General features: G+C 43.1%; 1 protein-coding gene across 2 annotated transcripts; it reads left to right on the forward strand.

The window, feature by feature from the left end:
* Positions 1–736: 736 nt before the first annotated feature.
* On the forward strand, positions 737–26,145 carry DHRS9 (dehydrogenase/reductase 9). Of its 2 annotated transcripts, none has more exons than XM_084800288.1 (5): positions 737–818; positions 14,506–14,851; positions 15,654–15,912; positions 18,609–18,772; positions 22,376–26,145. In XM_084800288.1, the coding sequence occupies exons 2-5, from the start codon at positions 14,539–14,541 to the stop codon at positions 22,597–22,599; spliced, it is 960 nt and encodes a 319-aa protein (XP_084656414.1). In that variant the 5' UTR covers positions 737–818; positions 14,506–14,538; the 3' UTR covers positions 22,600–26,145. The 2 variants fall into 2 exon arrangements, with proteins under 2 accessions (XP_084656414.1, XP_084656413.1); XM_084800287.1 differs by lacking the exon at positions 737–818 and adding an exon at positions 3,302–3,434.
* Positions 26,146–26,838: the final 693 nt, after the last annotated feature.

Consider the following 26,838-nt stretch of genomic DNA (forward strand, 5'->3'; position numbering starts at 1 on the left):
ACCCAGATCTACCTAATGGACAGGACATTCTCCACAGCTGAGTGGAGAGTGGGGTGACTTTCACACGAACTCTAGTGCCCCATATTTGACCATGTCCCCTGGATGGGGAGGCCTGGTGGCACTCAGAGAAAGGATAGCAGGCTACCAAGAAGAGACTTGATACCCTATGAGCACATACAGGGGGAGGAGGTCCCCCTCAGTCACAGTCATAGGGGAGGGGAGTAGGGGGAAAATGGGAGGGAGGGAGGAATGGGAGGATACAAGGGATGGGAAAACAATTGAGATGTAATATGAATAAATTAATAAAATATATTTTTAAAGTTATATTGGTCTAATTAAAAAAAATTTCACCAAATAGTTTATTGACTCAGTCCCTTGCCATTAGTATGTCAGTCTTACTCCACTATAGAGGATTAGCCCAGCTCCATCTTACAACTGGGAGGGTCAGGAAATAAAATAAAGAAGCAGCACAGCTCCCAGTTTGGGTCCAGCTTTGATACTCGGGTTTCTCACAACAAAAGTAGCGTTAGTGGATTCAGGGACACAAAGAGGTGGGGTTCCCTTTGTAGAGAAAACAAGAGAACCATCTGTTGACAAAGGGAGGAGGAAGAAAATACAAGCTCTGTTCTTACATACTGGAAGTCATAAAGCCATTGAGAGCTATTCAGAGATCAGATTGTGGCTGTGCACAGAGTACTCCCTGATCTCACCAGGAAGGAGAAGGGCCACTCGCTTGTCGCCAGCCAGTCGGGGTTACTCTGCCGGCAGACCTTAGGTCCCAAACTCACAACTGGGACCACCACTGCCTGCTGTGGGGGGTAAGTGCTTTTCTCCAGATTCTCTATGGTAGGAAAAGAGACTCCCTCGAGTCATCCCAGGTACAAGAAATCTGATACAAGTCGGCTGGGAAAGCTGGGGACCGGGTTGTCCTCATCCTGCTTGGGAAGAGAAGAGACAGGGAAGACTCCTGGGCAGCTATGTGGAGGACATAACAGATTTAGAAGAAAAGAGAGTTGGCCATTTAGTGTGCCGTCTACATAGGGACCTAAGCTCACTCCTATATAGCTACAACCCAAATAGCAATGTAAAATTAAGTTCCACACTGTCACCTTTTAAAAGAAGAAACAGAAGTAAAGTCAAATGTCCCTTTAGTGGGATACATATATGTCATCTTTGAAGTCCTCTTTGATGTCATCTGAAGTATGGAGAATTCCAAACAAAGTAGTGTTTTCAAAGGTTATATTCTTCTAGTTGTGAAGGTGGGGGTGGTGGAGGATTTTTTCTTTCTTTACGGTGTGTGTGTGTGTGTGTGTGTGTGTGTGTGTGTGTGTGTGTGTGTCTGTCTGTCTGTCTGTCTGTCTGTCTGTCTGTGTGTGTGTGTGTTTGTCCCCAAATGCACACACACATACCCCACGACGCACATGTGGTCTGAGGACAACTTCCAGGAGTTAATTCTCTTCTTCTACTATCTGGAAATCCCAGAGACCTAACTCAGATTTTCACGTCTGACAGCAGGCATCTTTTACCCTCCAAACCATCTCTCCAGACTTTAGAGCTTACTTATTGTTAATTTATTTGTTTATTTTACATCCTGGTCACAACCCTATCCCTCCTGACCTCCCAGCCCCACCCTCTCTTCCCCTCCCGATTTTTCTCAGAGTCAAGGAGCCCCACAGACCCAGAAAGACACACGTGGTATGTACTTGCTTGTAAGTGGACTTTAGCCATATAGTACAGATTAAACATACTAGAGTAGGCAGACCCAAAGAAGTAAGTGACAAAGAGGGGACCCAAGGGAGGATGCTTAAATCACAGCTTACAGAGTGAAAACAAAGCAGAGTGCAGCACCTGACTTAGAATGTGGCTGTGACTTCAGTCTCGGGACAGTGCTACTAACAAATGATTCCATTAACTGCCACCTTTGTCAGCACTGAGCTGTGGGGGGAGGGGGGAGTTGTTTTAAGTCCACCCCCACCTGCACCTCACATGCCAGGACCCTGACACCGAACTTTTCAATTTAACCCATCAGTACTGAGAGATGAGCCAAGTAGATGGCAGGAACTTCTAACCATAGTACGCAAATCGGTCTTGACATTTAATTTTTTTTTTTTTAAAGTCTATTTGGGGAATTTTTTTTTTTTTAAACAGAGCCGCAGTGAAGAAGATTATTGAGTAAAACTTACACAGGGATGACCTTTTCCTTGCCCTTTTCCTTCAGCCCTCCAGGACCACCCAGGTGCTTGCTGGTCTCTCCACCTTTCAGATATAATAACCTGCTTATAATAAGGGGGATTAATTATCATAGCTTTCTTCATATGGCATTCAGTCCATGATGGTTTTCCCTGAGGCTGCATGGTTATGCCTTTCCTCTGCCTCATGCACTCTTAGAGGGGAAGAAGTAGTATGTTTGGCATATGTTGGGTACCCCAAATATTTATCTGGATAAAGTTGTCTTTTGCTGCTATGGAGGAAATACGAACCCCATCCACTTAATTCGAAGAGAAAAAGCTGTGTCTAGACTCCTAAGAGGGGTGGCCTCTTTCACTCGTTTGCTTCAAGTTAGACAGTGGCTATTTTCCAGAAGGAACAGAGCGGAGGAAGGAAGGCAGAGGAAGACGGCATGAAATTAAAAGTAAAACTTCAGTGCCCTTTTGCTTGCCTGTACGGTAGAGAGCAGGGAGGTTTGGCAAGCTGGAGGGAGGGTGGGCGGCATCTCATCCCCCACCCTTTGCAGCTTCAGCCAGCACCAAGGAGTGCCAGGCCCGCTGGGAGCAGCTCTGGAAAAGGCCAGCTAGAGGTGGGAGAGGCAATCCTTTCCTGTTTGCCCTTCCAGAGGCCTTGTCAAGATGTTCTGTAGTACCTTAAAATACAAATTAGGAAACCACAAATTATTCTCAAACCATACTAGCCTAACATTTATTATGTTGATCTTCTTGATCCTAAATGTTAAATTAAAAAAATTTTTTTAAGTAAAATGATCCATTTCATGCACCAGGCAATTTACAAGGTACTTCTTTGTCATGTGATTTCAGTTGCCTCATTTAGTCAAGAAAGTGTGAGTTATTTCTCTAGCTAGCTACATTTGATTTGTTTTAAAAAGACAACAAAAGCAAGCAAACAAACAAACAAAAAAAATAACCACTGCTGACTCCTTTAGAAACCTGTGACCTACAATCTTACAATCGCTCCGCCCTCCATCCACTAAGGAGAGGCTTAGTCACTGGTTGGCGTTGCAATGGGTGTGACTCACAGAGCGAAAAGAGAAGCACAGAAGCCTTTGCACATGCAGGTCTCAGAGTTCCGCAGAAGCCCAGGCACCTCGAGAGGACCAGCTTGATCAGAGCAGCACTTCCTTCCCCTGGGCACAGCAGGAAGGTGACAGACAGCAGCACAAGTCACCCTTGGCTTTTGCACCCCCAGTCATCTTCTGTGAGGTAACCGATGACTTTGGTTATCTGTCCCTTCACTCATCAGCTCATCCTAAACTGTCCTTGGTTTTCCACTCCCTTACAGAGTGAATCAAGTTGTCTTTCAGCTCTGCTCAACTGTTTTTCTTTAACGTAGTGGTAGTGTGAATACGAAGGGATCAGAGTCCATCTCACACAGAAATGATGTCAGTGTGACCCTGAAACTCTCCAGGGCTAGGACTCTGTGAATATCCGGTAGCATCCTGTGGTCACAACTAAATACTCTCTGTCCCTCTTCCTCTCTCCCTCCCTCTCTCCATCCTTCCATCCCTATTTGACAGCTTCTGGGACTCCTGGGACTTAGAAATATTCTTTCTTGGGGCCAGAGAGATTGCTCAGTGGTTAAGAGCGCTGGCTGTTCTTCCAGAGGACCCAGGTTCAATTCCCAGCACCCACATGGCAGCTCACAGCTGTCTATAACTACTGTTACAGATGATTAGGAATGAGAAATTGGTGAGCGCAGAGATCCAAAAGTTGTGGGCATCTTAAGAGTGTCTCAGGGGTAGAACAATTAACTGCCAACAGTGGCCTGGTCTGTTTCTCTACCTGCTTTCCCAATATTATCAGTTTCCACGAACACATGTGGGTGATCACTGAACTGGAAGAGAAAATAATGTTGGGAATGAAGAAAAGATATTTCTCTTTTGAAAATAATTTATTAATTTTTATTTTATGTACATTTGTGTTTTGCCTACATGTGTGAGGAAGTCAAATCCTCTGGAACTGGAGTTACAGGCAGCTGTGAGCCGCCGCGTGGTTGCTGGGAGTTGAACCCAGGTCCTCTGGAAGAGCAGCCATCGCTCTTAACCATTGAGCAATCTCTCCAGCCCCAAGAAAGGGTGCTTCTTAAGGTGCACACTGGTTCCTGGGTTCTGAGTTGTCAAAAAGAAAAAGAAAAGAAACCTGCTCAGATAGTTGTTCTACATTTTATGATAAAGTGGGATTTCAAATACCAAGCCGCTACACACTTGGTTTTTGGGCAGATGGGGGCAATAATCCTGTAAAGCCTCATGACACTCTCAGCCCCAAGCTACAGACTGGGTTTTATTTATCTTAGTGTCACTTGGCACATGTCAAATGCTCTGAAATATCCTTGGCTAGATGAGGCATGAAGTGAGAATGAAGACTTCTTTCGTGCATATTTTCACATATGAAAATGGTGCCCAGGTTTTGGAATAAGTCTCAATGTTTAAATATGAAGAAAACTTGTTGCTTCATACATTGCAAGACCCTTATAGCAAATGTCATGTTCTCAAGGGACAGAATTTTAAAACACTAGCATTTTCTTCTGGGGTGAATCTAACTGTGGTTGAAAGAATTTTCCTGAGGATTTGAATGCTTTCGCTGAACTGATGCACACACATACTCAAATTTGAACTTTTTTTTTTTGAATCTTTGTGACCATAAATTTTAATAACATACAGCATACAACTTCTTCCAGCCAGCAATTACTATTTTATAGCCATAACTCAAGAAACTGTAGACTTAACAGTGATTCGTAGTGACAGCTACTGCTGTCAGAAGCCACACAGACAAAACAATAAACCAAAGAGGACCTGGGCTGATTAATATTTATTAGCAAAGATGCTCTGGTGAGTTGCTTTAATTTAGCAGTGTTTTCCTTAGACATGAGTGGGTTTGTATGTCTGGAGAGGTAGGACAGGCACTGCTCTGAGCTGCAGGGGAAGCAGACCTGTGTGCTTCTCCGACCACACACTGGGCGTGGGGCTGCGCCTCCTGCAGGCACTCCGGTGAAATGCAACTAACGAAGCTTTGCTTCTTCCGGTTGTGGGAGGGAAGTCACCGGTCCAGGATGAAGATTACTGCTTCATCTTGGCTATGTCATCATCATGGTCAGTGTGGTTTTCGCCAGCTTCTCAATAACAAGCAGATTTCGTGTGAGAGTCCTTGGCTCCAATTTTTAATTCATCTCAGGCATTTCAGACTTCCTATTCAAGCGAGTTTACTTCCTTAGCCGTGTGAACTCGTACAGCAGGCATCTCTGAGAGGCCACTAGGTTTAAAAATAAAATTAGTTCAATAAAGAGGCAAAAAAATGAGTTCTGGGTAGTGAACCACATATGTAATATCTAAATATAAGAAGCACGCATGTTCCAGCGCGGTCATCATTAAGAACACTTGCGTTCCATAAGAAAACTCACAAAACAGTTCAGACGGACATCACTAAATGACTTCTGTTTGACTCATCTTGGTAACAATAACTCAGGTGTTGATTCAGAGACTGCAGCAAATTGAAGGTAAATAAAGATTTATTAAACTCCGTGTGTGTGTGTGTGTGTGTGTGTGTGTGTGTGTGTGTGTGTGGTGTGAACATAAGATGAGCTGATCTGGAAGGAACCATTTAGAAAGAGCTTTACTATCTAACAAGGACTTTGAGCATTAGCATCTATTTTTAGCTTATCGCCCGTTTCTATGGACGAGGAAGACAACTGACAAAAGTAAAATCAGAGGAGTTTATTTTAAGTTTCCTACTAAGAAACCTAAGAAGGGAACCCAGAAAGCGGAAGTGGGGACCGCTGGTGAGCACAGCGTTTTCTGGCAGCTGCTGGCAGGCGCTTCCTACCCTAACGCTCCACAAGGTACATGAAGGCGATAGTGGTCTCCTTTCCCAGTTCCTTCTGAATCTCTGCTGTACGACAGGGTACTTCCTGAGAGAACGTTTTCATTCCTCCTGGCAACTGATGTGTGTTCTTCTCCCCCACAGCTCCTCCCTCTTTGCAGAAACAGTTTAAGGTTTTCCAAGGGGGAAAGTCAGCTCTAAACATCTTTTTTTTTTTTTTTTTACTAAATGTTCTAATTTGTGATGTGCAACCCGCCTCCCTCCCCAAGGAAGCATGACGATTAAGTGAGATGCTATTGTGAGATTCGTGAGATAGGATCCTGAACTTCTTCATTATCTGAATTGGAAGTGGCAGCGGTGCATTATGGTCTTTGACGTTCTCTCCCTTGGTCCTAGAGTTCAGAGATCTCAGAGATCAGTCCAAGAATTCTCGGGGCTGGTGCGGACACTGAGTGATGTGCTGATAAGGAGGATGCTAACTTCCCTCACTTCCTTCTGTTCCGCCTGTTGCCCTTCGGCCTATGGTCAAGCATCGCACATCCCACCAAGGTGCTAGAGAAGTGAGCACAGTGGGAATGCAGGCAGCCTGGGTGGGGTCAGAATCACCCCAGGATCAGAGCTTGTACCTTGAAACAACTGGCCTATATTTCTGAATTGGCTTCTTCTATATAGAGATTTATTTAGGGGTTTTGAGATAGGCGCTCACTAAGTTGCCCAGGCTAGCCTCAGTCTCCTATCTTTACCCTCCAAGTGCTGAGATTATAGACATGAGTTACCACGCCCCAAACAAAAGGAAATAATTTTATCCTGAAGCTTAAGATAAATATTTATAGGTCCCAGCAACTGCCTAGAACAGCATTTCTTAAACGTTTCTCACTGTGGTGCCTTTGCACTCAAAACAGGCAGATTTTTTTTTTAGCCTGAAATACATGGATCTATAACATAGGCAATACAAAGCAAATATTTACAGACAAATCATAAAGATATTTATTTTGAAGTAGTTTTCATGGATACATGTGATTTTTACCAATTATTGAAGATGAAAACAAATTTACATACTGATGAAAAATGTGCTGGGTTACTTTTTTTAAAAAAATAAAATATATATTAGCTGAAATCTTGATACTGCAGGGCATGGCATCTTTGACGTTTTTTCCGAGTTGACTGATACTTTGATGTTTGATTGTTAATACTGAGAGTGCCATTTGGCATAAATATGTAGTGCAAAAATAACAGAAGTTCCTAGAGGCAACTTTGGAATTGTTGAAAGGTTTGTCCTAACCGCAAGCCCAAATTCATTTCATAAGTTGTTTGTTTGCTGGTTGGTTGGTTGTTGGTTTGTTCCTTCTTTTTTTTTTTTTTTTAAATGAAACTCAGGTCAACAATTCAATTTTTTTTTAAGGATTTGCTTATTTTATTTTTATGTGTCTGAGCGTTTTCCCTGGATGTACATATGAATGCCCTTGGAAGTCAGGTGGCGCTGGATAATCAGAAAGTAGACTGCCAGTATGCGGGTGCCTGGGACCAAATCTATGTCCTCTATAGAAACAGCAAGTGCTCTTAACCACCAAGCCACCTCTCTGGCCCTTCTGTGTGTTTTATAATCAAGCGCTCTATCACAATCTAGTCCAAAGACATACCATGAGGAAGAATGACCATAACAAAACAGTAAGCCCTTGCTATCTGCAGTTTAACTATTGCATTCTAAAGAACAGAACAGTCTCCCGCATATACTGCAAATACTGCAAATCTTCACATACATAGACTCGAATCCAAGCCAAGGTGTTTTAGGCAGCATCGGCTGGCACTGCCTGCACAAGGCAAAGTGTGTTCAGAACCATGGCTGCAGTGACGTCATTTAATGCCGCAAGGACAAGTCCTGCGTGAACCTTGGATCCATTATGTTTGGGTTTGAAATAATTTGTAGTCATTGCTCATTCAAAAACCTTTTATTGTTTTTTTTTTCTTTTCTTTTTGAAATCCCACATTCTGCTACATGAGCCTATATCCACAATCCAAAAATCTGTGGCCTTCAATTAACCACAGCTGTTACTCACATTTGTGCCTGACTTTCTCGAATGGAAATCTGAGGACTGTGGATTCCCTAGGAGCATTTGCTAAATTCTAGAGTTAGTTTGCTACCAAGTGCAAGCTGTCATAGCCCCCAACTCAAAAGGCTCAGCCAGGATGTAGGCCTTACAAATGCTGTGAGTGCTAGTGTGGGGTGCCGTGTATAAGTTGGTCTGTTGGACACCTTCTGTCCTCATAATAAGAAAAGTAGATTTTTTTTTAAATTGACAAAGTTAGTGCTTGCCAAAGCAGGATATGAGCAATTTTATAAGCAACAAAACCTCTCTGTTAAAACCACAAAAAATATAAATGCTCATCAAGGAAATGTCACTAAGATGGTAAGGACTCAGTTTCCAGGTAGTGGTCCTGGGTACAGTGACACTCGAGAGGAATCTCCAGGCCAGCAGTTCTCAAGGTCAAGCAATTTTGTCCCCTAAGGGGCCTTTGGCACTATCTGGACACATCAGAAGTGTTACTGACATCTAGTGAGTAGAGGCCAAGGGTGCTGGTAAGCACACTACAATACGCTAGCCAGACTTCACATTATTAATTATGGAGTCCAAACTAGCAAGAGGGCTTGATTGGAAAGCCCATGCTTACATCCAAGCAACAGACAGAGCAGCCCTTTTCATCCACAGAAGGTGCAACAAGTATTAAGCCAAGTTAGCTTCACCATCACTCTTCTACCACTTGGAAAGGTTCAGAAGACATGAGGAAATTGCTCCAAGTTCTTTATGGTCCAAACTCCTGCTCTACTGCTTGGAGCCAAGCGATCTGCACGCTTGGTTAAACAGTTGGTTGTGAGACAAACTGAAAGACATAGCTGACAAACAACTAAAGCAACTGAGGTCAATGCCTTCCTGCTAAGAAGGGCACTGCAGAGAAGTAACCAGAGTTCGTGGAAGGGTGGTTGAGGTGTCCTGCTGTAGTTATTCATTTACTTGTCAGGTGACTGTCAATCCCTTTCCATATACAGGTCATGATCCCGAAAGCCCTGACCTGTGATTGTTGTTCACGGATGTCTCTTGGCTAAAGTACTTCTAGGGGTCAAAGATACATGTTGGTTTGCAGCAGACCTGGTCCAATGACCTAGAAGAATGCAAAATACAGAGACTAAAGAAGAGCTAACGCAGAAGCAAGTGGATCGCTGTGAGTTCGAGGCCAGCCTGGTCTACAAAGCAAGTCCAGGATAGCCAAGGGGACACAGAGAAACCCTGTCTTGAAAGCCTAAAAAAAGAAGGAGGAGGAGGAGGAGGAGGAGGAGGAGGAGGAGGAGGAGGAGGAGGAGGAGGAGGAGAAGAAGAAGAAGAAGAAGAAGAAGAAGAAGAAGAAGAAGAAGAAGAAGAAGAAGAAGTAGTAACATTATTATAGACAATAACAAGGACAGGTTTCACAAAACAAATATCCTCTAGAAGTCTCTAGAACTCAAGCGTTTAGGCTGGGACACCAACCTCTGTAATGATCATCAGTCCAGAAAGGCTGATAGTACTTTTTCACAGGGGTGCATCCTCAATGACTAAAAAGTTTCTGTTTCTTGTCGCCAGGGAAAACTGTGTTTGTTTAGGGAGGAGTTTCATGGGAAGTGGAAAAGATGAGGCAGAGAGAGAGAGAGCTGCTTAGGTCTGAGGGTTTTGTTTCCTCCAGTGGTGGTAAAGATAGGCTTTCCAAAGGACAGAAGGCAGGCGATGCAGGATGCCAGGTGACTCCAAAATCCTGGCATTATGTTTTGTGCATAGACCCCAAAGCAGTTCAATGAAGTCTTTGTGGGGAAGGGAGGAGCTTCAACTTTCCTTTTGCAAATTGTTACTTTGTTGTTTTGAAATGTAGCCATTTCACCAGTCATTCTTACAGGGGAGCCTGACTCTGGGGCCCTCTCACACGTGTGCCCTCTCACACGTGTGCCCTCTCACACCTGTGCCCTCTCACACCTGTGCCCTCTCACACCTGTGCCCTCTCACACCTGTGCCCTCTCACACCTGTGCCTCCGAAGCTGTGGAGTCTCAGTATATAAGTCGGCAAGGTGCTTGCACATGACCTGTGCACCTTTGTGTATACATTAAATCACTTCTAGACCACTTGTAATGCCTAGTGTGTGAACACTGGTACATAGTTATACTGTTGCCCAGGGAAAAGAACAATGAAAACGTTTGTGTATGCTCAGCAGAGAGTCAGTTTATAAAACTACCCAATCCTGCACTTGACTGAATCTGTGGGTGTAGTTTCACACTTACAGAAAACTTTAAAACTGGTCAGTCTGGAGGCTCTAAGTGCTAGCATTTTATTGTGTTCTTATTCTCATACTTTTAATATATACACCGGAGTTTTAGTTTATTTATATATTTTATTTTCTAAACTTTATATTTTGTTTTGTATTGGATTTGTGTTTGTTTGTTTGGTTGGTTTGTTTTTGAGACAAGGTTTACAATGTCACTCTGGTTGGCCTGAAATTTACTATGTAGACCAGGTTGGCCTCAAACTCACAGAGATCTGCCTGTGTCTGCCTCCTGAACGTTGGGATTAAAGACCTGTACCCCATGCCCAGCCTTAAAGTTTTGGAAGCAAGTTTTATCTACCATCCATCTTAATCTTTGGATAGTCAATATAAATCATTGGAAAAGTAAGGTATTTTCCACAATATAATTTTCAAAATAAAATGTATCGAACTTACAGGTTTTTTTTATTTCACTAGTTGATGTAATAATGTCATTTCTGAGAAAAGAAAACTTATTTACCAGCCTGTCCTCACATGTGCCATTTAATCTTCTTGTATCTTTAGCATCTTTGGTTCTTTTTTCCTTCATGATTGGTGTATCTGAAGAGCACAGAGCGCACGTTCTGTAGAACTGGAAGCTGGTTTTCCACACATGATTAGCTCGGATGTGAGCAGAGGGCGCTGCTCTGTCCTTCCTGGTGTGTCAACCAAGAGGCACATGGTGCTGGTTTGCTCCATGACTAAGAATACTTCATTAAAGTGGGCTCTCAGATTTCTTCACTGTTAAATCACTATTACTCTCTTTTTAATTAAAATCATCTTTGGGGAACATCCTTTGATATTCCATGTTGTCATTCCAAACTCCATTGATAATTCTTGCCTGAGACAATTGTTAACATGTCGACTGCTAATACTGATTTTCTGACTGCATCCTTCTTTGACACTCGCTAGTTGGCATGGCTTCTTTTTCTGTATATCGCTGCTTACTGATGTTCATCAAAACGACTGTGTTTATTCATATCATAGTCAATGACTTAAGGACCCATTATGCTCATTTCTTTTGATGCTCAGATTGTGTCATACTTGGTGAGTAAAGACCTTTCCAATTGCTCTTGTGTGTTTTTGATAAGTGAGCAGCATCCTTTGAGCCCTTCCTTTCTTTGTAGGATAGGACATTCCAGGATTGTTTTATGTTTCCCCAGATTAATTTAACCCATGACTTAGCTTCTCCAAAGATTGTACTATTGAGCACATGGGCTCTAGGGCCGTGGTCTATTCGTTGTTTTTAGGTTTTCCTTATATATATTTTAGGTAGATCTAAGTAGATAGCTGTTCATTTATTTATTTATCTACTTATTCATAATGCATGCTGTGTCTTTCCTCTCATTCAATTCCACAGGGCCTTGGCCAGCATGCCCCCTCCTTCCATCTTTGCAGCTCTTCTCTTTGACAGTGTAAAACCTGACATATGTCAACCATATGTAGTTACTCATTTCCTCAGTCAAGTGACTTAAGGTTTGAGGATTGTCTGTTGTCTAGTTATGGTGAAGGCATAGACTTAATGTAATTTTTCTTGTTCTTGTTAAAATACATGTATTTGGGGCAAAGGTATTCTAGGAAATTTGATTTACATGACTGTCATAACCAGTCTGTAAGAGTAAATACTTTTCAATACATGAATTAAAATACATAGACTTTTAAAGGAAGCTTAGTGTAATGAGATACACTAAAGATATTTAAAATATTGTCTTTCATTAACACATTAATAGTACCACACTAGCAGAGCGGCAATCATGTCTTTAATCCTCCTCATTAAGGAGACAGAGACAGGCTGATCTCTGTGAGTTCAAGGCCAGCCTGGACTATGTAGCAAGTTTCAACAGTCAGGGCTACATAATAGGAACCTGTCTCAACAAAAAGATTATATAACAAGTAACAACAGCAATACAATGTAAACATACTGTGGCTGTAATTGATAACAAAGTCTCGTGTGCTACAAATACCGTGGAAGGGTGTGGCTGGTTTCGTAACTGAAAGATGTGTTAAGTTTCAGTAACAGATTAGAAAGAAATATCTAGGCTCTCTTCCCTTCTAGGTGGATTATTCCTTGAATTCTTCACACAGTCCATCTCCAAGTTCTACAGAAACCCCAAGGAGGCTTTCCTTGACATCCTAACCCTCCATTCATCCCAACTCCAGCCTCTTGTGTCCTGTAACTCATATCACCACAGGCCTAGCACCCACTGGCCTCATCGCCCCCCAGACTCCCAGTCCCTTTGGGAACCTGCCAGTCTATATATGTGAACACAGGAGAGCACAGGGGAGATGGTAAAAGAAATAGCTCCTTCTGGTATCAGAGGTTTTTCTGGTCCAGGGACTTTTAGCCTTGCCTTTCAGCAGCCTTGGCAAGGTCCCCATGTTTACCCAGCCTGGACACTGCTCAGCCCAGTAGCCAGGGAGCTCAGGGGTCCCAGTTCTCTCCCATGGGAAGGCTTGGTGCTCTGGGACACAGTGACCTTGGCAAATCACCTTGTGTCTCTGAACCCGTTTCATCTTCTATAAGTGAGGCAAGTCTTATGCTCTCCACGAGGCTAGAGAGAAAACCAAATGAGACTGTGTGCAAATCCCCAGTGGAGAAGCCTTGGCCAAGGTTGGCGGTGACCTCACAGTTTACTCCTCTCCATTCTGCCCCTGGCAAAGCTGACAACAGGAGAGGTCACTTCCTCTGTTGGAGGAACATCCACAAATGGTTTCCTTTTTTTCCAAATAATTTCTTTGAAAGTTTGATTTACAATGAAATTAGACATTTCAATATGAAATAACTATCAAGGGAAGACTTAAGCAAAACACTATATCTAATTGGATTTAAAAATGGGAGATGTCATTAAAAATCTCTGAATATGTAATTTTATGAGTGCTTTTTGCATCTCCCCATAGTTACACATTTTACATTATTATGTATTGGAGAAGCAGAAACCCTGCTGCATGGATGTTTATATGCAACACAGAGTTACATACTTGAAATACTGTCCATGAAATACTGAGTCAAATTTAATAGCCATTACTTTAAGAGAGGGTTAAGGAGAAAAAAAAAGATAGGAAAAAGCATTTTAGTAGCTATAAATAGGCATGATTCTGGAACCACCCACAGCTCTGCACTTCAGTCTGTGTCTATTGGTTTCTTCTGCAAAGTATTCGAGGCCTGTGTAATTCTACAAGAGACTGGATCAAGGACAAAGACACTGTTTGAGGCTGGAGAGATGGCTCAGCTGCTAAGACCATGTGGAGGAGCTCAGTTCTGTTTCCAGCATCTACACTGGGCTGCTGGCAACCACCTGCACCTGTAGCTTAAGGGATCCTATTCTCTTTTCTGGCCTCCGAAGACACCTACGCTCCAGTGCACTTCACACACATGCACGCATGCACGCACGCACGCGCACACACACACACAGAGGCACACACACACACTATTAAGTAATGCATAAATGTAAAAAATGAATAATGTGTGGATATGGCAGGGAACTTTCTAGGCCTCAAGGCTGTGGGGAAGAGAGAGGGCTCATTGCAAAGGTGATGTTCTTGCTGGCTCCTCTTCCCTACGCTGACTTAGGAGTGAATGCTGTTCCTGTGTGACCCTTCCACAGGGGTGGCCTAGGACCATCAGAAAGAGGTATTTACATTACAGTTTCTAACAGTAGCAAAAGTGACAGTTACGATGTAGCAACAGCAATAATGTTGTGGTTGTGGTCACCACAACATGAGGAACTGTATTAAAGGGTCGCAGCACCAGGAAGGTTGAGAACCACCACTCTAGAAGATTCTGATCCTGTTCTGCTCAGCTTTCACTGAGTGATGGGATGTAAGATTTTACTCTGTCTCTCAGACGGATGAGTTCATGTGTGAGGCTGATCTCACGACTCTATGCTGGGTCCTTTCACCCGGTGGTGGCCTGTGTCAGTTTTGCCTCTACTCTCATTTCTTTTCATCTGCATTTTTCTGAATCCTGCTAGGTCTGTTTTGGCATTCCAACAAGCAACTGAAAAATTCATTTTAATATCTGATTTGTCTACTCAAATTTATTTAAATGTCTCACATTCATCAACATGTGGTTGTTCTAATTTGAATTTTCTTTCTAATTTTGGACATCCCGGACACCATCTTCTATTGTACGTGAAGGAAGTGTCCCTGTCACATACAGGAAAAAGGAAAATGTTGCTTTGGGTGTTGGCCCTCCTATTCCTCTGTGCTTTTTTATGGAAGTACAAAGGGCAACTGAAGATAGCAGACATCACTGACAAGTACATTTTCATCACTGGCTGTGACACGGGCTTTGGAAACTTAGCAGCCAGAACTTTTGATAAAAAGGGGTTCCGTGTCATCGCTGCCTGCCTGACTGAGTCGGGATCAACGGCTTTGAAGGCAAAAACCTCAGAGAGACTTCACACAGTGCTGCTGGATGTCACGGACCCAGAAAACGTCAAGAAGACTGCCCAGTGGGTGACGAGCCATGTAGGAGAGAACGGTAAGAGATGAGAGAGGTGGAGGTAGGGAGGTTGGGAGTCGCAGAACTGACCTAGGGATGTGAGGACAAGGGTCCTTAAGGAGTCCAACTTGTCCAATGAGCATTAGGCATCTCCTCCACTATGGATTGTGTTAGACAGCCGCACTCTGAACTGGGAATATTTCCTTAGCTTTGAATATTGAAATACTCTGATAGAAGACACCACAGTCCATAACAGAGAAAAGCAAATGCGTGTGCTTCAATAACATCTTTAGGTCTGAGCTTCTGAACCTCAAACACAGTGGTTTAGTAAAGCCTCCAGGCAAATTCTGGTGCCTGAGTTCCAACACCTTTAGCAATGTTATCTATTTCCAATCAGGAAACAGCCAAGTGGATGGCTTATTTTCCTAGCAAAATTCAGCATGAAGTAGACTCATATCACGACTCTACCCATACAGAATAGTTTATAAATATACCCTGGCTGCACCATCTTGCAAGGCAGGAAAGTGGACCAAGTTGCTCTACATCTGAGTTGAGAATTCAGAAAGTCTGCCTCAAAAAGCATTTAAAAAAAAAATCCTTGGAAGCAGGAATAGAATAGCAGTGAGACCGAACTCCAACAACTAAATATGCATGATTTCAGCTTAGTCTCCCACTCTGTCGGCTACCACTTCCCCCAAAGTGCAAAAACATTTCAAAGCAGGAGTGGTTACAAAGGGGAAATAGTACCATCGTATAAAGAAAGACCTGTATGTCCATCAGAGAGGTCCCCATAGAAATGGCGTTTTCCCACCACGTCTCTTCCTCTCCCTCTCTGCGCCAGGTCTCTGGGGTCTGATCAACAATGCTGGTGTCCTTGGCGTGCTGGCTCCCACCGACTGGCTCACGGTGGATGACTACAGAGAACCCGTTGAAGTAAACCTGTTTGGACTCATTGACGTGACACTGAATATGCTTCCACTGGTCAAAAAAGCCCGAGGGCGTGTCATTAATGTCTCCAGCATCGGGGGCCGACTTGCATTTGGTGGAGGGGGCTACACTCCATCCAAATATGCAGTGGAAGGTTTTAATGACAGCTTGAGGTAAGGTGAATTGATTGGCTGAGAGTGTAATTGCTGCTAACATGTATGTGAGGTTTTTTAGCACTTTAAAATATTTCCACTTGCCCAGGGTTCCACAGCTGCTAAGAGGTAGAACTGAGATTTGAGCCCAAGTCCATGTTGAGTCTAACTCTTCTTGCTTTTGTATTAGTGTATGATGCCCATAGTGGGGTGACGTTACAGTCAACAGGTCAATTTGCCAACCAGAGGGTCATCCAGGGTCTGGTCTCTCTCTGTTGTTATTCCTGGCAGTTGCTAATGGAACAGTACCCATTTATTTAAGCCTCCAGCAGAAAAGCGTTAGGACCCAATGGCTGCCCAACGCACTCCAGCTGGACTTTGTAGTTGTATCCAGCAGGAAGCAGATGCTTGATTCATCTCACTTGAAACCAGAATTTGTAGCCATCAGCTCAAAGCCCTTAAGTGCTTTCTCATCAGGGTTCTGCAAAGAAATGGCAAAAAAAAAAAAAAAAGTGTGGCATGAAGACTCAAGGAAGTTTCTAGAACCTGGAAACCCCGAGGCTGACAGCTCCAGTGAGACGATGAAATAACCAGTATGGACCCCGCATGAGGAATTACTAGTCCCACTCCTTGTCCTCACACTCCTGACTGTAATAGACTGTGCCTGCCAGATGCTGGGTACACTTAATGCAGGCGAGCCTTCTGGGACGTAGTGCAAGCAGAAAGGACTGCAGAAGTAAATGGAAGTTAAGCCAGTTGAGTCATGCTGAGACAAGAGAAAAGACAAAATTGATATTGGCTTTACCTTTAATCCCCCCATTTATTTGTGCAATTAGTGTTTATTAAAGGCATATGTTAGAGTTCACATACCTACCACAGATCCACAAGCAGCTTACCAATGAAAAGGATAGACAATCCCACTGAGGTTAATAAAGGCTGAGAGCGCCAGTCTACCATGTGAACTAGTTGCCAAGCCTGAGTCTCCTAAGAAAAAAGTACAATGAAGTTCTTCCAAGACATCAGCGTGATGTTAGATAGCCCGGAGGACTTGATGAAGATGGATATTTGGATGAGGATGGGTCTGGGATGTGATGGAGAGCTTGCTTTTCTTCAGCGTTAGCAGATGCTGCAGATGGCTCAGGATCATCACACCTGGAGTAACACTGTCATGGCAACCTCCCCTCAGTCTCAGCTGATATTTTGTCCCATTCTGTATGCATCCAAATCGTAATAACACGCTAGCATTTAAAATGGTATTTCGACTGCAGTGTTTGCAGAATATGTCGGGTGGCTATACGCTGTCTGAAAGGAATCAACAGAAAGTGTTTATGTCTTTAGGAACCGAAGAACTTGTATTTGACATTGAATTATGCATGCAGCCTAGTCCAGTGGCTGTTCCAGAGTGTCTACATATAGAGAGAAGGACTGAGGGACGACAGTCCAACAGAGAGAGGACTGGGACTCTAAAGCTGTATTGGTTTCATGCAGACTTCACTTCCGTCATAAGCTTAGCACAGTGGCCTGTCTCCTGTCCCTATGCCATCGTCACATTCATTACATAAGGAAAGAGTCCTTCTCAAATAACTCTTTGGAGCTGCTGTCTCCCAGGTCCAATAGACATCAGCTAACAGATGAATAGAATATAATTATGTTGAAAAATAACATTTAAGATTTTAATGTAATATGCCTTTCAAAATCCATCAAGGTCAAGCTAACTTATATTGCCACTAAAATATACTTAGAATTGTGTATTAGTGTTGTTTCTAGAAAGCAAAATCTGAAAATAATTGAATTACATTTTAGAGCTAGAGCTTATTTTTAAAAATCATATTGTGAGGACTGAAGTGTAGCTTAGTGGCCGAGCTCTCGCCTACAGGGTTCTGGCTTCAAGCCTCAGTATGAGTAAGACATCTATGGAGTAAGTAATTGCCTCTTTATGCATTCCTAGAGCAACAGTACATTAAGTTTAGGAAATGGTTATCATGAACTGCTGTGCAGTATGCTGTTTGGTTGAAAGAAAGGAAGTAACAACATCTCAAACCTGTGACTCAGTAAATATGTAGGCTTGAAACTGTCCGTAGCGATGTGAAGGAAAGGCTTGCTAGGCAGCACCCGGGATCAGGGTGGCACGCCAGGAATCGTGGTACTAGACCCTCCAGCATCTTCGGTCATGTTGCAAATCCACATTCCAAAACTCAAGGTAAACCTCTCCTTCCAACCAGCCACTGTCCATTTCACCATCAGGTACGTTCAATATGGAGACGAAAATAGCCTTAACCTAAGTGCTTATCACTTTACCCAGAAGAAAGTGGCTTAAGGAGACAAACACCTGAGGAGTGTGGGGCTATTGGCAGAGTTGCTCCTCCCACATCCGGTTCCTGTTCTACCGGTCAGCCTCCCTTGACCACCTTGAACTCCACTTTCTTCATCTTCAAAGTGACAGGGCAGAACAAGATGTTTGCTGACAGCATAGCCAGTCTGTGATTCTCTGAAAAGATTTATGAGACACTAGTTAAAAGAGTAGCTAACACTCTCCAAAGAAATGTGACTGAAACAAACAAACAAACAAAAAAACATTAAGACTATAAAACACGGAGGAAGTTGACTTCAGAATGCTTGTCTGGAATGAATGAAACCCTAGACCAGACCTACATCTCAATGAAAGCTTTTTTTTTTTTTTAATTAAAAAAAAAAGTCTTCAACTGTTCTTCTTACAGGCGGGACATGAAAGCTTTTGGAGTGCACGTCTCATGCATTGAACCAGGGCTGTTCAAAACAGACCTGTCAGACCCAGTGAAGGCAACCGAAAAAAAACTCGCCATTTGGAAACATCTGTCTCCAGACATCAAACAACAATATGGAGAGGGCTACATTGAAAAGAGTGAGTTTGGTGGGGGGGGGGGGGGGGTAGACGCAGTGTCTTCTGGGATTCGCTGTCCTGGCGGCATGAAGGAATCGCATACACGGGGATGGGGGGGGCGTTCTTTAATTTGGGGAGTAAGTCCGGTGTCACCTCTGGCGTCTCTGAGTGACTATGTACGGTTACTAAGAAGCTAACACACACAGCGAGCTTTACTGCTAAACATTTCCGAATTACATCATTTATGCCTCAAAAGAAGTGCCTGGAGTAGTGAACAGGGGCTTTGCACGGTAAAATGCCCTTTCCAAGGTGGCTGGCATCTCCTGGTCGTGCCAGGGTCTGAAGCCAGCAGCCTGGCTCTCAGCATCTTCACCTCTGTACACTCTTCATCTTATTACTAAACACAAGCCACTCGTTCGGCGTTGTGCAGGGCTCTGTGGAGGTGACAAGTGATAGAAAGATTCCGACCCTGACCCTTTTACTGTGCTATATATAGCTGACAACAAAAAAATAACCGAGGAAAACCGTGGGACAAGGAGACTGCACATCATCCAGAAAACAGATCCTCGTTAGGGCAACCCAGAGAGCCAGAAGTGACGTCAATGGTGTGTAGTCTCTAATTGCCCAGGGAATGCAGAGCCGGAAAGGGGCTCCGCCCATACAGGTCTGAATACGGCTTTACAATCCAGGAACGGGTTACTTGGGTGGAGGAAACTGTCAGGGTCAGAACACATGGGAAGGAAGTGGAAGAGGAGGTAAAGTGAGTCAGAAGGCTGAGTCAAGAGGAGAGACTAATAATAAAGACTACACACTGGTGACTAACACTGCGAACATTTACAACGTGCTTGTCACCGTCCTAAGTGCCTCACACGCCCGCTTTCAATCATAATCCCTGAGCTCTATGGAGTAGCTGCTATTCTCTCCTTTGTTTTATAGAAATAGAGACATAGAGTAGTGGCATGCCTGAATTTGTGCAGCTAGACAGGAACCCAGCACAACTATGCCAGGCGTTCTTGGGCAGTCCAGTACAAAAGTAGCAATGCAGTCAACACTTGAGTCAAAGCTCCTGTCTTAGGACTTCTCTCCCACCGCCAGCTTTCTGAACCTGTAGTGTCGTTTCCTTGATGTCCCTCAAACACCGAGCTCTTGTCCTTCTTCAGAGGGACAAGGTCTGCCTCCATGTCACACGATCCCTCTGATAAGGTTCAAGGTCAGCAGTTTGAGTGGAGACCCAGGACTCAAACGAGAAGCACGTATATGGAAATTTTCAAAATGATTCCCAACTCCCCCCCCCCCCCGCACCTCAGTATGCTACACTCACAAGCAAAAGGCTGATGAGGGTTTCAACTAGAATGCCTTGACCAACTTTCCAAAGAGTGCCTCTTGGTGAGCTTAGAGCCACCACCCGCCATTAGAAGCTGTGTAAGGTAAAAGACTGACCTTAACCCTGTTAGACTTCATACTTCAGAGACAAAGCCCTGCATATAAAAGAGATTTCCTGTATTAGATAATGATTTTGATACTGATAGTACCTATGACTCTATCACAAAATTCCATCCAGAATTTTTCTATTTTGGTACATAATCGTTGTACATGTTTACAAGGCATAGCGTGATATAAATACTAACAGTAATAAACAGATCAAAATAGCCGACATAGTGATTTTTCTCAAATATTTATCATTTCTTTCGGTTGAAAACATTCAAAATTTTCTCGAGCATTGAGCCCAATTTTATACTAACTTGTCATATTAAATAACAGTCATAGGGGAGGGGAATAAGGGGAAAATGGGAGGGAGGGAAGAATGGGAGGATACAAGGGATGGGATAACCATTGAGATGTAACAAGAATAAATTAATAAAAAAAAAATAAGTATTTCCAAGTCAGAATTTAGAAATGAGCCAGACTTACAGTCTCAATGCTGACCATAAATTTAAGGTCACCTTTCTTTGTTTCCCAAGTAGAACATAACATAAACTAGTCTTTAACACGTACTACATTCTTTGAACAACTTGTGGCTACTTAACAAATAGCACTATCGCTCACCGGGTTCCTTAAACGATTGGGAGCCCAAGACCTAACATGGTAGGTTTTCCCCTCAGAAGACACATTTCAGGTATGTTTGAAAGCACATGAATTTCATATTGGAAGTTCTACTTCGCATTTTTCAAGGAAGCCTCATACCAGTTTCATAATTGCTGTTTTAATTTACATTTTCAGCAACAACATACGCAGGATCTCTCTCCTCAGCATCCCGGTCCACACTTCTTATCTTTTGTCTCATCGCCACTCTGAAGGTCCAATATAATATCTTACAGTGGGATGAATTTGAGCGCTAGAGCAATTCACGCACTGTGGCTAACACATTCACACACACACACACACACACACACACATACACACACACACACACACACATACACATACACACACACACACACACACACACACACACACACACACACAGGTCCTGTTTATGGCCTCTTGAGAAACGTGTGTTAGGTCCTTTTCATGATTTAGAAATCAGATTGTTCGTTTTTTCTATTGAATTGTTTGAGTTTCCTTTATATTTGTTTTTTGATATTAAGCCCTTATCAATATATGGTTTGCAAACATTTTTTTCCATTCTATGAGTTGTCTCTTTGCTCTTTTAGCTGCCTCCTTTGATGCACAGGAGACTGTTAGTCTCGCGCAGTCCTGTCTATCTACTCTACCTTTTGTGGTCTACGCTGTACGCGTCAAAACTTATTGCTTGGTTCAATTTCAAAAAGCTTTTACTCAGCGTTTTACAGTATTGGGTTCTACTTTCAATTCAAGTCTTTCATCTGTTCAGAGTTGACTTTTATATTTAGGGTGAGATAAGGTTCCAATTTCATTCTCCTGCTTATGGATGGATAGTTTTTCCAACACTTTTTTTTTTTAATTGAAGACTCCAGGGCTCCAAACTATCCCCAATCCCTTGTGAATTTACTTGCCTTTCCGTTGGAATCTTAGGTCATGGCTCAAACATTTCATTTGCCCAACAACTGGGAGACATTTAACTTATGATTCAGGACAGAATCTTAGAGATATGGTGTGTGAGTACCCTCTCCATTCTCATATGCATACACATACAATCATGCACAAGAATATGTACATAATCATATCGCCTATAACACAGCACTATCTGGGATGGATTGGGAATCAAACTCATGACTTCCTAGAAGCAAGGACCTCATGGATTCTATACAGCATCCTTTCCCCACTACCTTTAGAGAAATAATACTCAAAGTTCTCAGACCAGCAGCATCACTTGAAAACGTGTAATAAAAAGAAATGCTAAAGACTTCACACCGTACCTACTGGCTCAGGGACTCTGTACGTAGAACTCAGATGTCTGGGTTTTAATAAGCACTGTAGGAGATGTTGCTGCCCACCCAAGTTTCAGATAAGACTATCTGGCCTGAAGAAGACACTGCCGCATCCTTTTATGGAGAATGGAAAACCATTCCCGTGAGCCTCAATGATAATGGAAAATTCAAAGTAAAGTCCCTGTCATGTGTCTTCCTGTTTGCACCCTAGCCTCCCACTCTGCTTCTCCTTTTCTGCCTAAGAATAAACATATTTTTGTCTCTTTTTTAATAGGTCTACACAAACTGAAAAACAATGCATCATCAGTGAACTTGGACCTCTCTCTAGTGGTAGAGTGTATGGACCATGCTCTAACAAGTGTCTTCCCCAAGACTCGATATACCGCTGGGAGAGATGCCAAGACATTTTGGATACCTCTGTCTCACATGCCAGCAGTTTTACAGGACTTTCTATTGTTGAAACAGAAGGTAGAGCTGGCAAATCCCAAAGCCGTGTGACTCAACTGACCACAAATGCCTGCCCCAGTCTTTGAGGTTGGCTGATTTCAGAGACTTTATCATCTCAAGCCCATTCTTTACCAGCCCCAACTTGGACTCAGTTAGACCGTGTTTCTGTTTATAAAAGAGAGAATTCCAGGGTCCTTTCTTAAGTCTTCTTTGAAAATAAGAACAGAGAAGAAGGCCTACCATACAATCCAGTCTGGCCTGATATAAAAAGCTTTGCCTGATTGGTAAGATGAAAGAGAAACTGAAAGACTTCTCTATCCAAAATCCGCATGATGCTACCTGCTCCTGGCTGGTTCAGGAATCCAATATGTTAAGCAGTGTCTCTTATCAAAATGCTGAGTGATCAGAAGTCTTTCATAAGTGGCTCTGAGGGCTCAGTGATCTCGCTGAGAGGAAGACCCAGGCTGGAACTCACTAGGTTCTGATAAGCTTTGATAGGAACGAGACAGCGATGAAAACATGCTGTTACACAGAGCACTGGGAGGAACTGAGAGGCTGTGAGAAAACAAGGAGGAAGGAAGGCAAATAGGGGGGCAGAAAAGGACAGGGAACAAAAGGCTGGGAGACTTCAACACAAACCTCCTTCTCCAGAGGGACACAGAAGACACACTACAGTCACTACTGTGAAAGTCACTGCATCTGGTCCCAGCCCCAGAGACATGTCACCTCTGGCTTCGTCTAGTTGCAGTCAGCCACATCAGAGCAGAAGCACACCAGTTCAGTTGCATTTGGCTGTTCCTCCTTTCAAGGGCCAGGCTCTTGGCTCCATTTCACGGCTTCAGACTCTGTGGCTTGCTGCCCTTTTGACTTCCAGATGTCCCAAGGCTGCCAAGATTTGCAGAATCCAAAGGAAATCCCTTCACTTATCTTTGCACCACGCTGGTCCAATTGCTCAACCTTCTAATTCTGTCTTTGTTTTCCCTCTTCCTGAAATGCTTTTTTTTTCCTTATTCCTTTAAGTTACTCCAATCTGCTAAACTCTTTCTTCCAACCAAAAACTAAATGACATGCAGTCAACCATTAACATCAAGCTTGTCCACTGCAACCCCCATGCTGGCAATGTGCCAGCTGCACTTCTGTTACGCTTTTGAGTATACTTTCTTCTTGGCTGAGGTTCTGCCATCAGCCTCTCCTCAGAAAAGGCTTGGTGGGCCACAGTGGTTATTTGCCGCCTGTTGGTTCAGAGATCCTATGAAGGACCTGCTGCCACAATAAAACCATCCTGAGCCCAAGGGTCGCCAGACAAAGCGGGGCATGTTTAAACTGTCCAGAACAAAGAGAACCTCTTCCATTTAAAATGTCTCCAAAAACCCTAAGACATCTGTGGGCAGCTCAGTCTAGTATATAATGGGGGAAATTCCAAAGAAGCTTCTAAGGAAAAAAAATGCTCAATAGTTCTGAGGAGGGGGGCGGGGTCATAAGACAGCACGGACTCATTTACTGTTGTGGAGGAACAGCCAAACATTCTCAAAAAGAAAAGCTCTGTAGCTACAAGTGATTTATATCAATTTTAATCTAACTGATTGACTCCTGAATTCTTGCATGACAAACAAGACAGTTCTGAAAGTCGCACTTCTCCTGAGCTCTGTAGTTCTTTCCCTGCCCTTCTTTCTGTTACTGGGGCTCAAACCCAGCACCTTATGCATGAGCCCAGCGCCTATTCTATCCCACTGAGCTGCACTGCACCCCAGGTTGTGTTCTGTTTGTTTCATAAAAAGAAAATGTTTATCGTTCCCATCTTAATTTATGAAGCGTTGTGCTAGCCAGAGCATTGCTGCAATCTGTAGTTAAACAACTTCCGAGCTCTCTTGTTTGGGATACCTACCGAAGTAAGGCCCAGAGCCACAGCCCTACTCGGTGCCTGGACATAGGCTGTAGCCCGAAATAGATCAAGCAAGGACAACCCAACCTTCTGCTACTTTTTGTAGTCACCAACTGGCCTAACCCGACTCACTTCACTTCTGTTAGAGAAATTGGATTAGAAAAGATTCCACTATGGATCTACAGCCTAAAGTGTGGACAGCAGCCACCTAGTCACACATAACGGAAAGTCTACTTTGGGCTTCAGTCTAATTTTCTCCTCTATGCCAGCTATACCTTGAGTATATGTGAATCGAAATGGTGAGGCCTGGGTTATGAGGCAGACAATGCGAAAGAGAGATTTCCCACTACAGTGATAGGGAAAATGGTCCAGCCTGGCGGATACTCCACATATGTCAGGGTCTTAGCACAGTTGCCATGTGTTACAGGAACAGTGTCATCCAACCCTCACTGCATCTCAGTCAGCTGTGCTTTTTAGACATGAGGGAATGAAGTCATAGCCCATCGGGTAGTTTTTGTAATTTAGAGTGCTTGTGATCTTAGACCAGGACTCACTTAGGCAGCCTCATTCCAAAGCCCACACTAACAACACTGCTGTTTAATAAAGAATCCAAGGCTTGCAGAGCCTTTCTACAGATTGATTCTGACTGATTGTAGAAAAGCAAAACCTTCATTAAACAGCCAGACATCGGTCTTGCCTACTCAATAATGATCATAAGTACAAGTGATGTGGAATTTTGAGAAACGTGTAAAGATACGGTCATTTTTGGTTTTGTAAACTATTTTTATTTCTTCTCACAATAAAGTAATAACAGCATTTTTACACAATGTTTCAGATATTTGAGGACACTAACCACATTTCTGGATTTCCTTTACCTTTTTCTTTTTGCATCTTTGTTGTTGTCAGTTTTGTTTACTTATTGTTATTTGCTTAAGGAATTTGTTTGTGATCACTTTTTTGCTAATCTCAATAATAATAATCTCAATAATAAACCCAAGGCCAAGAGTTAAAAAAAATTTCACTTTTAAGATCAAACAAAAAGAAAAACACCAAAGATTAGGGTCATACAAATACCAAATCTCTTATTGTTTTGTTTTGCTTGTGTTTTGAATAATAATAATTAAAAAAAACTTGGCAGAATGTTCAGGTCCCTGTGGCTAGGGACAACCTAGGAACTCTGAGAACAGAAATATCCTGGATGAGTTTGTGGCCTCTGGCACCACCACACTGCAATCTAAGGAGAAGGCCAGTAAATTGCTGAACCTTACAGTTTGACAGGAAGAGATCACATAACAGAGAGCCTGTTGGGACATTTCACAGAGAACATTCAGCATGCTGTTCACTTCTGCCCTGACACTCCTGAAGAATGAAAAGTCACCACCCTTCATTAGTCCGCCTTGCCAACTAGCTCCAATCACTAGAACACTTTTATTATTTTTGAGTCAAGTCTTTTGGGGGAGAGGAAAGAAAGGGCACCTATTCCTGCTTCCATCACTCTAATAAGGGTTTTGATTCACTTAGCTTTCCAAACCAAGCCAAGTCCCGCCCCCCCACGTGCTCCTCCCACGAGTGCCTTCCATGTATTTTCTATGAAGTCATCATGGCTTTTATACAGAAGATACATTTACTGTTCTATTTTACAAATAAAAAACCTCAATATTCAAATTTTCCCATCTGTAATAACCTGAGATTCCTTAACACCCCATCCTTTGAAGTGCTAGGTCTAATACAAAAGGGAAAAGGAGGTGACGAGGAGAAAGAAGAGCTGCATGTTACACAAGGAAGTTTAAACACACTGCGCTTCCTTTGAATTCTTTCTAGCACACTGGAGCCATCACAGAGTGGCAATTTGCAAATTCTGAATACTGAAAAAAAAACATATGACAAGACTCTTGGCTAATGATTCCAAAAACAGTCTTCATTCCCTGGAACTTTTCATTGTTTTCACATTGTTTCACATTGTTTCACATTGAGGGGCGGGGTTGAGTGCACCACTGCACACTGCAAAAGACGGCTTGTGGGAATCAGTTTTCTCCATCCACTATGTGAGTTTAAGGGGTGCGCTGGGCGGAAGTCAGGTCCTGAGGCTTACCAGCCACTGTGGATAGCCACTGAGCCATCTGGCAGGCCCCATGCCCTGGGACTCTAAGAGGATCGTGGAGAAAGGTAAGCAAGTGCTTCTCTCATTTCCTGCTCTCCAGCCCCCTACTGCAACAGTCTGTGTGAGAAACTCTGCTTCTCTTCATGAGCGTCAGTGCAAACTGGCATTTTCAGGGCTGACACATTGCTTTCAGAACAAAATAACTAAAAGTTTCCTGCCCAAGATCCTCATCCTGCAAGGCCTCCACTCTTCTTTAGACCTTGTCTTTCCTCTCTTCAGGCCACTCTTTCACCTTCAAAATGGAAAG

This window comes from Acomys minous (assembly GCF_964271855.1).
Source record: "Acomys minous genome assembly, chromosome: 10".
NCBI classification, from domain to species: Eukaryota; Metazoa; Chordata; class Mammalia; order Rodentia; family Muridae; genus Acomys; species Acomys minous.

Bases quoted from the DNA above. Each gene is read 5' to 3' on its own strand.
- DHRS9 (XM_084800288.1), top strand. From the start codon at position 14,539: ATGTTGCTTTGGGTGTTGGCCCTCCTATTCCTCTGTGCTTTTTTATGG. The intron at 15,913-18,608 runs GTAAGGTGAATT...TTCTTCTTACAG, and splicing joins GGTTTTAATGACAGCTTGAG to GCGGGACATGAAAGCTTTTG. The intron at 18,773-22,375 runs GTGAGTTTGGTG...CTTTTTTAATAG, and splicing joins AGAGGGCTACATTGAAAAGA to GTCTACACAAACTGAAAAAC.